We start from the raw sequence: 15,075 nt of genomic DNA on the forward strand, positions 1-15,075 counted from the left end.
CTATGTGTCTGCATCCCAGTCATTTTACTCACTGATAACAAAGTCGAGAGGGTGTGGCATCATTTAGGCATGCAGCAACGTGTAGAGTGTCAACTAATCGCACAGTTTCTGAAAATCAATTTTGTGAATCCATGTGTTGGAGCAGGGGTCTGGATGTATCTTAGTCTACTCTCATCTCAAGCCCAGGAAATTCAAATTTCAAAAGTTAATCTATAATAAGTATTTTGCATTCAAGAGTGACACATTATAATTAAATTGGTTGTAATCCATGTAGTGTTTTTAATGACATCAAGAACTCAAATGTATAACTTTAATATGGAAATACTGATGTCTCCAATCATGACTCTCTGTGAGCTAACATATTAAATTGGGGGATAGATAATGGCAAAATCTTCTCCAATGTCAAGGTTGTAAATTCTCCAACTGCTTGTCAGAAGATGTATTAAATAAAATATACTTATTGAACACTATCTAAGGGCAAGAAAAAGTTTAAATATGCTGTCGGATGCTAGCATCCCCAACATTTTGGAGGATGAGACAGGGAGATGAAGTTTGGGGCCAACCTGTGCTACTCAGCAAGTTTGAAGTCAGTTTTTCAACCAGAGTCAGAGTTCACCTCCAAAACCAGCAAACTAAAGCAGAACAAGTGAAAGAAAGCAAATGTGAAGGGATGTGCTCCAGCAGACCTCAAGAGACTCACGGTGAGGCCTCAGGTCACTTAGTGATCCCACAGAAACATCTAGAACAAGTGATCTGAACAACCACACTAGCCCCATCCACTCATACCACTATGGATGATATGAAATTACTTGAGACACTTATACCTTGTAAGATATCCATTTCCCCCAAGGAATGAATATACCATTTGAAAAGACAGCGTGACAGGAAATGTAACGTGAAGCACAATGTAAGGGCAACTTCAGAAGAAGTACCCCTCCCTGGCAAAGATGGCGGTGAACAAGGGGAAAAGAGCAATGAAGAGAATCACCTCTGATACCAATCTCACTGGAGAGGCCCAGAAAGCACATACTGAACCAAGAGACACCTGTTGAAACCATTAGGCAAGTGACTGTTGTGCAAAACATAGGGGAGAGTTTCTGCACTGGGAGAAGCTGGGCACAGCCAAGTCCTAGGCAATTCGAAAGAGGGTACTTTGTGTCTTGTTATGTTTTTGACATTGAAATTTCTGTGTTTCCTTGGACCAATAGAGTCAATGGGGGCAGGAGGCACAAGGATCATTGCAGTTTTTTCTAATTAGCCTCACTTAACCCTGCCCTAGCAAGGAGAACAGAAAACAAAAGATAGCATGCAAAAGAGAGACACTGTCTCATGGCGAGAGGAAGCTCACTGGGACTAAACCATGGATGCTTACAGTAACTAAGATCTGAAAGAGGAAACTGTGTTGAGTCCCCTAAATTGCACCATGGAGAGCCAAGCAGAATGTTCCAGATGCCTCTCAGTGTGATTCATGCTGCTAAATGTATCATATTATAGAACGGCTTTGTGACCACCCATATTCATGTTAGGAAAATTCCATTTCTTTAAAATAGCAGTTGTAAAATTGAAAGAGGACTCCCAAGCTACTGCGAGTGGTCCAGAATCCATATGGCCCAGTGATTTTTATAGATGAAACCCACACCACACAAACTCCACACATACTCTTTAACATAGACACAGATGTTGTTTGTGATAAGTAGAATTAATTTCAGTGTTCATAAACGTATACCGCACTCCCTTAACTGACAGATGCTAAGGGTATATCTATCATCATAGCAAATGAACATCTTGTTAGCTAGCTGCATGAGAATTTTGACTCAAGAGAAGAAGAAGAAAAAAACCCTTGTTTTTGAAAACAAATAGATTTTGATCTGGATCTGGACCAGGTAGCATGTCACATGACAGATTTTTTTTTCCTCTGGGCCATCTGTCCTAACCCTAAAGGACAAAGAGATTCAGACATTAACACTTGCAGCATCTCCTCTGTATGGCTTCCAGCTGTGAGTATTTTGATGACATCTCTGACTTATCCCTGTAGCCTCAGGTAAAGTTCAAGATAATCAAAAAAGTCCAGGCAAGAAAATAGACCCTTAAGGGTGAGAAACTGGGGTTAGCTGCCTTGCATGTCACCATGAAGGATTTCGAGAGTGGCCATTAAGAGGATACAGTTCAAAGGCAGCATCACAGTGACACTTGATGAATAAAGACAGACTGGATAGCAAGACATCCCTCTGGCTTGACATGGCAAAGAGAATAGAACTCCTGCAGCTACCCATCAGTCAAGCTGGGTCCCACTGCTTTGCACACACTTAACCTCGACTCTAACTTCGAATGCTCTGCACTTTTCAAAGTCATCTTTGACCTGAGAGTGCCCGAGGGTATCTTCGTTCTGCAAGAGTTAGAGGGCTTAACTCAAGGTTATTACTAAATGAGAGAGCGATAAAAGTGCAAAAGTTGACCTTTTCCTCTGAAATGTCAGGATTCAAGCCTGGGTCTCTTAAATATTAGGGTGCCTGCTCTGCTTTTGTGTCACACGCATACTTGATAAGCAGTGTGTGTGTGTGTGTGTGTGTGTGTGTGTGTGTGTGTGTTAATGAAATAAAAACAAAAGATCCAAGCTCATCTCCCCAAATCATGAAGCTCCTGAGTTACAGACCAGGGCTTCCTGTTCATGCAGAGAATCATATGAACTTGGCTCACAATGGACATCCGACCTGGCCTCTTTATTGTTTTTGCCATAGAGCTCTCCACAAACTCTTAGAGGAGTCTCCAAGCAGCCCACCTTTGTTCTGAGTCAAATGTTAAAGATGTAGTTCTTTGGTTGAAGGCACAGATGCTTATGACCACTACTGGGATGTCATGGATAAACAGAAGGACTACATTTCGAAACACAAAACATTATCTGAGCCTTGTCAAAGCTTTGTCCTTTGCCACAGCAGAGACTAAATAAATGATAAACTCTTCCCTTCCCTGGGTAGATTGTTCAAACATCTTCTAGAAAAATATTCAGGGTCATGATGACCTGTGAGAAAGCAAAGTCGTCATGCATTTCCTTGGGGTAAACAGTGGCTTCTGGCTAGTTCTGTTTCACTATCGTGCCTAGACCAGGCTGCCCTTTGCTGCATGCTAAATACCCTTGACGTTTCATCCAGGAAACGGTATGATGCAAAAATCAAATCAGATTTAGAAACTGGTAGTTTTGTTGTTGGTGGGGGTGGCTGATTTTGAAAACCTAGCTTTATGCTGAACTGCAGTACAGTGCCTGGGGGACAATTGGGAGAGAGTCGCTCCTGGGTTACTTTCCTAGGTAAGCAGGAAAGGCCTTCAACATTTATTTTAGTTATAAAGTGAGGTCCTGGGCTGCTGGATTTGGGATTATCAATAGACCTTATCATCAGTGCTTAATAGATGAGCCTATTTTCTGCTTGACATTTAAGTTACTTATTAGAAGATGAGCAATTGTCAAAGCAGAAACCCCATGAGCTCAACTAAAACAAATAAACATATCCTGCCACCCCTAAGGGGACCTCCCACTCTAAACTCAGGACTTAGATGTAAAATGCCTTCACCCCATAACAACATTCTACCTTAGAATGATAAGGTCTCAGAACTCCTACAAGGAGGAAACCCGAGGATGAAGGTAATACTTACGCCAAACATTTGTCGGAGGTCTGGATCCCGGAACCGGAAGGGGATGTTGGACACATGCAGCCGCTTGGGCTGGGACTTGTTTTCTGTGTTTTCAGAAGGTTGTGTCTGGGGCTGGCCGTCGGTCGGGGCGGCATCATCTGTCTGCTAAAAGAACAAGAAGAAAGAAAAGTTGCTGAGTAAGTCCCAATATCCTCTCCCATCCCGTTTAGGGCAGGATGCGGTCCATAAACGCTCGCTCCCACAGCCTGCTCCTTTCTTCTACATGGCAGGATGCTATCCAACAGAGATTTTTGGTCCTTTTTTTAAAATTTTAATTAACAGCAAAAAAGAGTTTGTTTTGAGCATCCACTGAGTGCCCACACATGAATCTTTGATTACATATCAATCAAAGCAGTCAAAAGCCCCTGGCGTCATGCAGTGCAACGATCATGGGGCAAGGCACGATAAAAACCGTTCATAAATAGATATAGAATTGGGAAGAAGGAGATAAGCATTGTAGGAAAAATAAAGGAAGCATGAGGGGCTGGGGGTTCAGGGTGGGTAGTGGAAAACTCATCAAAAAGGGAGTTAAGATCATTAAAAATGAGAACATGTATCCCTCAGTGCTGGCCAGAGTCTTATGCTACGCATATATAAATACTGAGGCTGTGCAGGTAAAATATTAATAAATGTCAAAAATTTGCAAAGGCCCTTTGGTGGTCTGTACTTCATCCAGTGAATAGATGATTCACTCAACTTTGTAAAAATATTTGTTAACTTAGCTTCTTCATTGTACGAATCTATATTGTCTACTGCCACGGACCCTATGAGATCATTTCAAGGAATGGACACTAAATAACGCATAAAGGAGTTTGCATTTCTTGCATTTGAAATGCTCAGTAGCCACACATAGGTAGTGCCTGTGTTTGGGGAAAAAACGCAAAAATAGAATATTGCCATCTGTACAAATGCTCTGCTGGGCTATGCTGATGCAGATAATATAAGGCTACTAGCTTGGGCTGCCCACTCTCTCCCTACTTATTCAATATAGTTCTTGAAGTTCTAGCCAGAGCAATCAGACAACAAAAGGAGATCAAGGGGATACAGATCGGAAAAGAAGAAGTCAAAATAGCACTATTTGCAGATGATATGATAGTATATTTAAGTGATCCCAAAAGTTCCACCAGAGAACTACTAAAGCTGATAAACAACTTCAGCAAAGTGGCTGGGTATAAAATTAACTCAAATAAATCAGTAGCCTTCCGTAGCCTTCCTCTACACAAAGAGAAACAAGCGAGAAAGAAATTAGGAAGCGACACCCTTCATAATAGACCCAAATAATATAAAAATACCTCGGTGTGACTTTAACCAAACAAGTAAAAAGATCTGTACAATAAGAACTTCAAGACACTGAAGAAAGAAATTGAAGAAGACCTCAGAAGGTGGAAAGATCTCCCATGCTCATGGATTGGCAGGATTAATATAGTAAAAATGGGCATTTTACCAAAAGCGATCTACAGATTCAATGCAATCCCCATCAAAATACCAATCCAATTCTTCAAAGAGTTAGACAGAACAATTTGCAAATTCATCTGGAATAACAAAAAACCCAGGATAGCTAAAACTGTCCTCAACAATAAAAGGACTTCAGGGGGAATCACTATCCCTGAACTCAAGCAGTATTACAGAGCAATAGTGATAAAAACTGCATGGTATTGGTACAGAGACAGACAGATAGACCAATGGAACAGAATTGAAGACCCAGAAATGAATCCACACACCTATGGTCACTTGATTTTTGACAAAGGAGCCAAATCCATCCAATGGAAAAAAGATAGCATTTTCAGCAAATGGTGCTGGTTCAACTGGAGGTCAACATGTAGAAGAATGCAGATCGATCCATGCTTATCACCCTGTACAAAGCTTAAGTCCAAGTGGATCAAGGACCTCCACATCAAACCAGACACACTCAAACTAATAGAAGAAAAACTAGGGAAGCACCTGGAACACATGGGCACTGGAAAAAATTTCCTGAACAAAACACCAATGGCTTATGCTCTAAGATCAAGAATCGACAAATGGGATCTCCTTAAAACTGCAAAAGCTTCTGTAAAGGCAAAAGGACACTGTGGATTTAGGACAAAACGGCAACCAACAGATTGGGAAAAGATCTTTACCAATCCTACAACAGATAGAGGCCTTATATCCAAAATACACAAAGAACTCAAAAGTTAGACAGGGAGACAAATAACCCTATTAAAAAAAATGGGGTTCAGAGCTAAACAAAGAATTCACAGCTGAGGAATGCCGAATGGCTGAGAAACACCTAAAGAAATGTTCAACATCTTTAGTCATCAGGGAAATGCAAATCAAAACAACCCTGAGATTTCACCTCACACCAGTGAGAATGGCTAAGATCAAAAACTCAGGTGACAGCAAATGCTGGCGAGGATGTGGAGAAAGAGGAACACTCCTCCATTGTTGGTGGGATTGCAGACTGGTACAACCATTCTGGAAATCAGTCTGGAGGTTCCTCAGAAAATTGGACATTAAACTGCCTGAGGATCCAGCTATACCTCTCTTGGGCATATACCCAAAAGATGCCCCAACATATAAAAAAAAGACACGTGCTCCACTATGTTCATGTAGCCTTATTTATAATAATGAAGCTGGAAAGAACCCAGATGCCCTTCAACAGAGGAATGGATACAGAAAATGTGGTACATCTACACAATGGAATATTACTCAGCTATCAAAAACAACGACTTTATATGAAATTTGTAGGCAAATGGTTGGAACTGGAAAATATCATCCTGAGTGAGCTAACCCAATCACAGAAAGACATACATGGTATGCACTCATTGATAAGTGGCTATTAGCCCAAATGCCTGAATTACCCTAGATGCCTAGAACAAATGAAACTCAAGACGGATGATCAAAATGTGAATGCTTCACTCCTTCTTTAAAAGGGGAACAAGAATACGGGGGGGGGGGGGGGGGGGGGGGGAACACCCAAAGGGGGGGGGGGGGGGGGGGGGGGGATGTTTGCCCGGAAACCGGGAAAAGGAATAACACTCGAAAAGTATATAAGAAATACTCAAAAAAAAAAAAAAAAAAAAAAAAAAGAATAGAAATACTACTACCTACCTTCTTCTACTATAGGTTTCATCATCTACAATATTAAGGAGGAAAACTTTACTTTAGTTGGTCTATCTTATTTACTGAATTTGATTTCCTTCAAAAGTGTACCCTGTACGACCCCCTATCTTTAAACTACATTTTAAGAGACTGCTAAGCCTATAATAAAAAGAGATCTTGAATATGTAACCTATCTTTAAAAAAAAAAAAAAAAAAAAGGCTACTAGCTTGGCCCGTTATTTCTTTCTGTCATTCAGAAAGGTTAGGGAACTTTGTTTTTCTGTACTTTCTCTGCAATTAGCACATTCCGCCTGTAGGTGGCAGTAGACACAGTTCACTTAAGCATGTCTTTAAAACTACTGTTGGAGGGTCTTTGCCAAAGCTGAAATTCACGAGCAAAGAATCATCCTCATCTATTTATGAGCAATTTAGAGGCATATAACTAGGACAAAAACTATCAGTGCAGGCAGCCAGGTGTAAAATAATAGAGACTTAGAGGAGACAATCTTACATAGTGAAATGTGAAAGGAACACCCAAATAACAGGAGCATAATTAGCAGTCTCTCTGCAGCTCTCCTGTGGGCTAGAATAGTTTATTGGCGTCCTCCTTCCCCTTACACCCTGAATTACATGTTTAAGTTGAGACCTCCTGGCACCTTGTGCACCACCCATCTAAACCGATTTGGTCTCAGAAACCCTACCAGATGCCTTTGTCAATTTTCAAGTACAAGGCGACCCTGACAGCCATGTTATTTTGCCTGAGATGTGAAGAGGATGTGGGAAGAGTTAGGAAAACAAAACCAAATATAATGCATGCAGTACATTGTGGGGGTGCAAGCTGAGTACGCTCAAGTCGCACTTGCCACTGGAGGTCCCAGGACACATCAACTCTGGCTTAGTAGAGATGTGTACTAGGAGAGGTGGAGGGGACAGATTCTGTGCCAGAAGAGGGCAATGCATGTGTGAAGAAAGAAAGAAGTAAGGAGAAGTCTGCCACCTTGGGGAGGCCACGTAGAGCCAGAGAGAATACACAGAGGATGAGCAGAGAGGCAACTTGAGAGGCAGGTAGAAGTTGTAGACCTAAAATAGCCTTGTATACAAAAGCAAGTGGCTGTTAGAAGCCACTTAAAGATGACAAGAGGACTGAGTTGTGACCGGCATGCTACGTGGATGTTAAATGCATGTTGAGTGATTGGCTGATGCGGTGACAGACTGAGAGTATGAAAGATTGGTGCACCACTAATAAATGAATAATAAATACAGGGGCGAGCATCACCGGTGTCAGCTTCGAGTGCCAGTTAATGAATAGCTGTGGAGGCTGGCGGAGGTCCACTTGGTGACGTGCTTGCCGTATGAGGCTTGAGTTTGTGGTCCTAGAACCTGCATAAAACTGGGCATGGTGGCTCACGCATGTGATCTCAGCATTCCTACAGTGAAATAGGTGGTGGATACAGCACTATTCTTGAAAGTGCACAGGCAGCTGGTCTTGTTTGTACAGCAATAAGGAGAGACTTTCTCAAACAAGAGATGATCTGACACTTGAAGCTGCCCTTCGATCTCCACATGCACATCATGGCATGATACTTACACACACACACACACACACACACACACACACACACACACACACACACACACACACACCATCATTCCATAACCCAGAGACCCACACAGACTATTCACTGTGTTTTGCTTTTGTTTTTTGTTTTTCCTAGTAACAGCACATTGGGTTCCACATCAATGACAAAAAAAAAAAAAAAAAAAAATCACCTTTAAACCATGATGTTACTACCTTGCCAAAGACTAATGCCCTACCACAAGACCCTAAGTTGGCACGATCAATAGCTAAGATCCCATGTTTCCAATCTACTTTCCCCACCCTATTGGAAATTGCTATGTGAATAAAAAATTAAAATGAGTTTCTCCTCCTCCCAGGAAAGGGACTTAGACTTGGATTTGTGCACAATTGCTGAATGGCTCAGTTTAATAAACCTAATTAGGAATTACAGAGATTATGATTAAACATATTAAATGATTAATAGCATTATGCTGCTCATGTAAAAATTAAAATTAATCATCTCTAGTCAAACAGGACTTTGGAGAAATCTTTGTGGTGTTTCCTTTGATAAAAACATACAATGCTCGATTAATCATTTTGTAGTGTACACATTTATACAAATACCCATAAATTGTTATATAGGCATACCTATGGCAGAAATAATTTTTTTTTACTGAAAATAAGTAAAATGAAATCCAAATTTGTATAGGTTGGTGAGAAGGAGTGAATAGAGCCTCTATGGGATGAGAGAGAGAAGCAAAGGAGACCATTCCAAGCCGAGCATGCCTGTGCCCAAGGTGATGAGTTACGTGGCAACCAGGGCTATGGAGTTGCTCCCTGCAATACGCAACCCTACTGTAACCAATGGCTAATTCGGATCAGGGCCCTTTACATCTCTGTGTCATCGTTTACTCATCTGTGAGAGTACAATGATAGTCCATGCCCTCCAGGCTTAGGACAAGGATCAAAATGTGAGGGTAGGTACAAGTGGCTATCACTTCAGATCAAGGAGTGGCCACCATATATACTGACAAGAGTACTTCCAACTTTGTTTGGGGCCTAAGTGGGCCTTTTCTACACATGTCTCTTAGAATCTTCAGGGAAAGCATACCGGGGACAGTCCTGTGCTTTTCTATGACTGCTAGGGTTTAGATTTGGTATGTCATCTGCATGGGTGAGCTACAGGCTTGCTAAGTAACCGTTTTGTGTTTGGGAGTGAGCAGCACCCGGAAAGGTGAAGCGCCATGGAAGGAAGTGAAATCACTGGCATTACTACACCTTAACCTGCTCCTTGTTTCTTCATACTGCTACCATCAAGTGCACGGCCCTTCTCTGTACATCTCCACAGTGTGCTGTGCACCAATGACCACAGGTCAAAAGCTCTGAAACCATCAGCGAATGCCCCATCCTTGGTTTATGAGCTGCCGTACTATCATGAACAACGTGATCTCTGGGTTTGTCCCTGATTGGATTGTCACAAGTTTAGTGGCTTAAACAACAGGACTTTCTCATACCATTGCATTGAGGATGAAAATCTGGAACAGAGGTATCCGGAGAACCCAGTTTCTTCTTTCTTTACCTCTTCCAGCTTCTTGGTTTGGGGCTTTGAGATCCCTATGTGCTCCTGTCTTCACATGACCATCTTCCTTGGGAGGCTCACTCAAGTCTACTCTAGATTTTCCTTCTTACCAAGACATTGGCCATTAGATTCAGAGCCCTTTCTAAGTAAGGATGCATTGAGATGACTTATTTCATTCCATCTGCAAAGATCCCCTTTCCCAAACACAGTCTCGGCCATTTACAGTTGGCGGAGCTTATGCTATGGAAGCGTTTTCCGAGGCTCCCACTCAATCAATGACAGTTCTCTCGAAAATATGAAACCAGAAGTGCAGGTTCAATTAGTGACTATTTTCCAGAAATGACTGTTATTCTTTAATATAACCTCTGGGCTCTTGGATACTCTCATAAGTGCTAGCCTCCAATAAGGGGCAAAAGAAAGAAGAAGGTTCCAACTTAAGCAGAGAAGAGACAAGAACCGTTTCTTATCTTCTTCAGGTCACATTGGCCACCCCTCTTTATGTACTTGTTTATGGATAGAGATGCTTGACCCCTTGCTCAGGGTGGGAAACCCTTTGTCTGTTCGTACAAAGATCATCAGTATTCTATGCTTATGTCTGGCAGTGAATGAAGTGATCGTTATTCCCCCTCTGTGGATAATTTTTCAGAAAGAGACAATAATGATGAAATGCTACTTAGTAAGAGGGGACATTACATTAACCATGATGGTCACCAACAAAAACATTTCAGTTTTGTTCTCTATTTCTCTGCTCACGGACATACAGAGCTCTGAGAACAGCCTTCTAATCACACAGGAAGACCTACAGAGCCTATGAATTTGAGATCCGTTAACCACAAAAAAAACCCAGGTCTGTATGAAGTCCTGGTCAGAAGTTCTGAGCAAGTACATTAAGACCCACCTCACCAGAGTCTGTGTTGGCCTTCTATGGCATAGCACTATTAGGAGGCGGGCTGTTGGTTGAAGAATTTTCCTTAATAAACAAACTCCTTGGGTATTGGCACAGGTTATAAATGTTAAGAAAACACCAGCGGCACTTTAATCTCCTGAAGATCACTTAGTGTTTCCACAAAGACCTTAATAAAGAACCGCAGGGCTCCCTCCGCTGTAATCGTTCCTAATTCAATGAATAGCTCTGAGCAACCCACAGCTAATCCTAGTGAAATTGGATTTTGATATCGACCAATCCAGGGATGACTGTTTGAGAGAATATCCATAGAAATCAGCTCCTTTCAGATTCTGTCCCTGCCCCAGTGTTATCTCAGTTACTTAGACACTGTAGAGTCACTATCCCTGGTACCTCCTAACGGGTACTGAGTAACTGGGTGTAGAAACATCAGATAATGGCTGTTTTAACCTGAGTTAAAAACCACATCCGTCTTCTACTGGTCTAGTTACTTAAGCCCTTCTGAACCTTAGATTCTCCAGACTAGCCCAGGAGACTTTTGTCTGTGGCTCATGAGTGCTACAGGAAAGTTTATCCTGAGGATGCATGAGTAAAGCGTGGTAGATGTGAACCTACAAGAGAAATTAGAATTCAGAGAGAAAGTGCAGCTCTTTATGGCAGCAGCCAGCTAAGGAGAGGGACCGGGCAATGATTAGAAAGCAAGCAAGAACCAAGCTATATTTGGGAAATTAAAAATACATGTATGCATAACCCAGTACTAGATATAGCTCAAGGGTGCTGAGGAAGCACACTCGGGCAGTCCTGAACAAAAATAAAATAAAGTATGAGCAGCAGATGTAATTTTATAATGTCTGGAAGTCACATGTTTTTAAGAGTGAAACAAAATATGAAATCAATTTAAGCGTATAACCATCTTAACCCTATTTAACAAGCATAGTACTGAGATGCATCATTAGAGCAAAGGGCATTTAAATTATTTTTTTCTGCATCAAGTCTTTGACATTTATTGTGTCTGTTATGCTTACGGGTCCTAATCTCAGCAGGGTACATTGATTTCTTATTGGAAACCCTTGATCTATATTTAAGCTCCAGAAATAAATGACAGCTGAATATCCAGATTTCCCACTTACAGTTCAAAAGTTCCCAATGACTGAATTAAGGGTTAGTTCTTCTGTTTAAAATAAAGTTGGATTAAATGAGGAAAATATCCGTTCCATCAGTCATAATAGGGCACTTTTAAGAGTTCAAGTGTAACGCAAAGAGGGCCCTTTAATGATGTTCTAATACATAGAACCTGTAAAACAGTGGCTGTACAGGACAAGAGGTAGGGAATTAAATGGACACAATTGAAATCACTTATCACCTGAGAATGAATTAGATTATCCCTGACTCGTGGGGAGGCTAGCACAAACACAGAGATCCTTTCAAAGTCTTTAGAAGGAGAAGAGAAAGAAGCTAGTGACATGTGCTGGGATGTGAGAAGCAGCCCACTTGCCATTTCTGACCTGATGAGGGGATGACAGAGGAAGGACAAGAGCCTGGGAATTAAGGAACTGGAAAATGTAGAAGCTCTAGAAAGAAATGTTGTGTGCATTTGGTGATGTCCACTGACTGAAGTTCATTAGAGTCAGCAATGTTCATTGCTACAGAGAAAGCTTAAAACCACCATTACCTACAGAACAAGGCACAGGCATTTGGGATTTCCAATATTCCAGAAACTTCCATCACATAGACCTTTTTAGTTCATGTGAAGGAATCAAGAGACAAAGTATAGAAGGATGAAGAGAGAGGGAGAAAGAGGAGTTCCTGGGACAAGGATGAGAAGTGCTTCACAGCATGGAACGATACTAAGTCAAGTCCAGTTAAATGCTTCACGTAATGATGAAATATATGCAAGGATATATAGAAGTGTGGACTCCTTTCAGAGTTTGCCCTATATTCTCAAAGCAGGTCACTTGGACACTGTAGAGTCAACAAGTCTTCCATTTTTGACTCTTGCTTCATCATGACTACTGTTATCTGTTACTATTTTTGTCATTTTACAAATATGTGTTTCTTAACTCATTTCTGTATTCCTGAAGATACACAGGCTACATACCCAATGCATAAAGTATATGTGCTGGGGGAGGGGCAGAAAGTTTTTAAGCTACCTAGAAGATGCATAAATGCCAGGTATAACAGTAATCGAGAAGGGCATTTGCTTCTGCCTTGCCCAGGCTGAGACAAATGGTCATTGACTGCCAATGCTGTCAAATGCTGTGGTCAAGTGCTGGTTTCTAAAAGAAAATGTGGAAATAGCTAAAGAGTCTTGGGGAATTAAAAACTCTGCTCAGATACCATGAGCTAGGGATCCATGCCTGGCCTCATGGAACCATCAGAACAATTTAGAAATCTGAAACTCAGAGAGGTGAAGTTGCCTCTACAAAGGCACACAGCTAGGACGGAGCAGGATGTCGCATCCCATGAATAGGATTGCTTTTGCCCTGTCACAAGCTCTCCAAAGGAAAGTGAGGATGCTGAGGAAAGTCTAAGGACAGGACAGAGGACAACTACAAAACACATACAGGGGAAGAAAGCTTCACTGCTGTTCTAATTGCTATGCTTGAGGTCAGTACTGGGGTCAGGGTGAGATCTGTGCTAATATGGCCGACTACCAAGCCCGTAACAAGCCACTTCAGATGCCTCCTGTGAGTCTCTAGGGTCTTCTCCTGAGCCCTTATTAGTCATAATTATTTTTAGCTTACTTTAGAAAAATGTCCCTTTCCTCTTTTTTTTCTTTTACTTTAAAAAATGTATTTATTTTTACGTGCGGTGAGATTTTGCCAGCATGTATATCTGTGGGAGAGCGCCAGGTTCTTTTGAACTGGAGTTACAGAGAGTTGCGAGCTTCCATGTGGTTCCTGGGACCTGAACCGGGTCTCTGGAAGAATGGCCAGCTCTAACTCTTTAGCCCCCTCTTTAGCCCATCTCTTTAGCCCCCTCTTTAGCCCATCTCTTTAGCCCCCTCTTTTTTTAGCTTTTAAAGATTTATTTTCTTTATTTATGTGTTTGTGATTGAGTCTATATATGTGAATAGGAGCATGCACACAGATACATAAAGAGGCCAGAGGAGAGGACCAGATTCCTTGCAACCAGAACCATAGGTGATTGGGAGCTGGCTAACATGGATGCGGAGGCTGGAAACCAAACACTAGACTTCTGAAAGAGTAGCAAGCATTCTTAACTGCCGAGCCATCACTCCAGGCCCCAAGCTTGAGCTTAATTATCAAGCTATCCTGATAGACATGGACAGCTTCAAGAAAAGCTTCCAATCTGATGTGAAACGTAGTTTTGAATCACATTTCCTGGCACACAGTAGGCCCTCAGTATGTCTTTGTAGAGTCCTTCCAGTCTATCAAGTGCATCAGTCTTTTTGTGCACATGTGTCCTGACGTCTGCCTCCACAGCCTAGAAACGCAGGCACCCTCAAGAGGACGCGCATAGATCATGGATTTTTCCTCCCGCGGATTGGTAAACACACGGTATCTTTTCTTTCCTGCCAGCTTCCTCCCCTCTCTGTATAACACTCTTCGCACTAATAAATAAAATGTGTACTTCTGAATAGCCCCTGCTTCTCACTCCTCCACCAATCAAGTTGTTTCTTAGAAAAGGAGAAAGTGGTGAGAGTCTTGGAGGCATGATTTGATTAAGCTGACAATATCATTTGAGCAATGGTTGAGTGCCCAATGCGATGTATTTTGGACCAAATTGATTTGTGTAACAAACACTTGCTTTGTCTCTTCTAGCAGCCTGAATGGCAGGTCTTGATTTAGCGAGTGATGCTGGGTACTGGGTGAATTTACACAGGCTGTGGTTGCTCTCTTTCTGCAAAGAGGAGCAAGGCCAGAGCACAGGCTGGCATAATTCAATACATTGTGCTATAAACTCGAAAAATAATATCACAGAGCTCTGCAATATACCTATTTGATTTGATTTGTAAACCTGATAAAAAAGCAATTGAAAAAGTTCAGGGGGAAAATATATATGTTCTAAGCTAAACTGTAACCATATTGAATGTGTACAAAGAACAGAGCCCAGGAGGAGGAGGGGGGCGTTAGAAAATTCATGCACATCCAATCAACTTCCTACCCTGCATTAGACAATGTTGTACTTCTCCATTTAAAATGGAGAGAGACTGTAAAAAGTTATTTTCCATTAAAGTAATAATAGCAAGTGAGGGCATGTGAATTAAAACCCACGTCTCTGGTTTTCTCACAATCCCACTTCAAA

At 41.6% G+C, this 15,075-nt stretch overlaps 1 protein-coding gene across 21 annotated transcripts in view; it reads right to left on the minus strand.

Annotated features, from left to right (window-relative positions):
• Window positions 1-15,075, minus strand: part of Rbfox1 (RNA binding fox-1 homolog 1) — a 1,521,216-nt gene that overhangs the window by 127,136 nt on the left and 1,379,005 nt on the right. For all 21 annotated transcript variants that reach the window (XM_032912759.1, XM_032912751.1, XM_032912758.1 and 18 more), the window contains one exon: window positions 3,649-3,792. In XM_032912759.1, the coding sequence (XP_032768650.1) occupies window positions 3,649-3,792 (144 nt within the window). The remainder of the gene's footprint in view (window positions 1-3,648; window positions 3,793-15,075) is intronic.

Source organism: Rattus rattus, chromosome 9 (genome assembly GCF_011064425.1).
Source record: "Rattus rattus isolate New Zealand chromosome 9, Rrattus_CSIRO_v1, whole genome shotgun sequence".
Classification (NCBI taxonomy): Eukaryota; Metazoa; Chordata; class Mammalia; order Rodentia; family Muridae; genus Rattus; species Rattus rattus.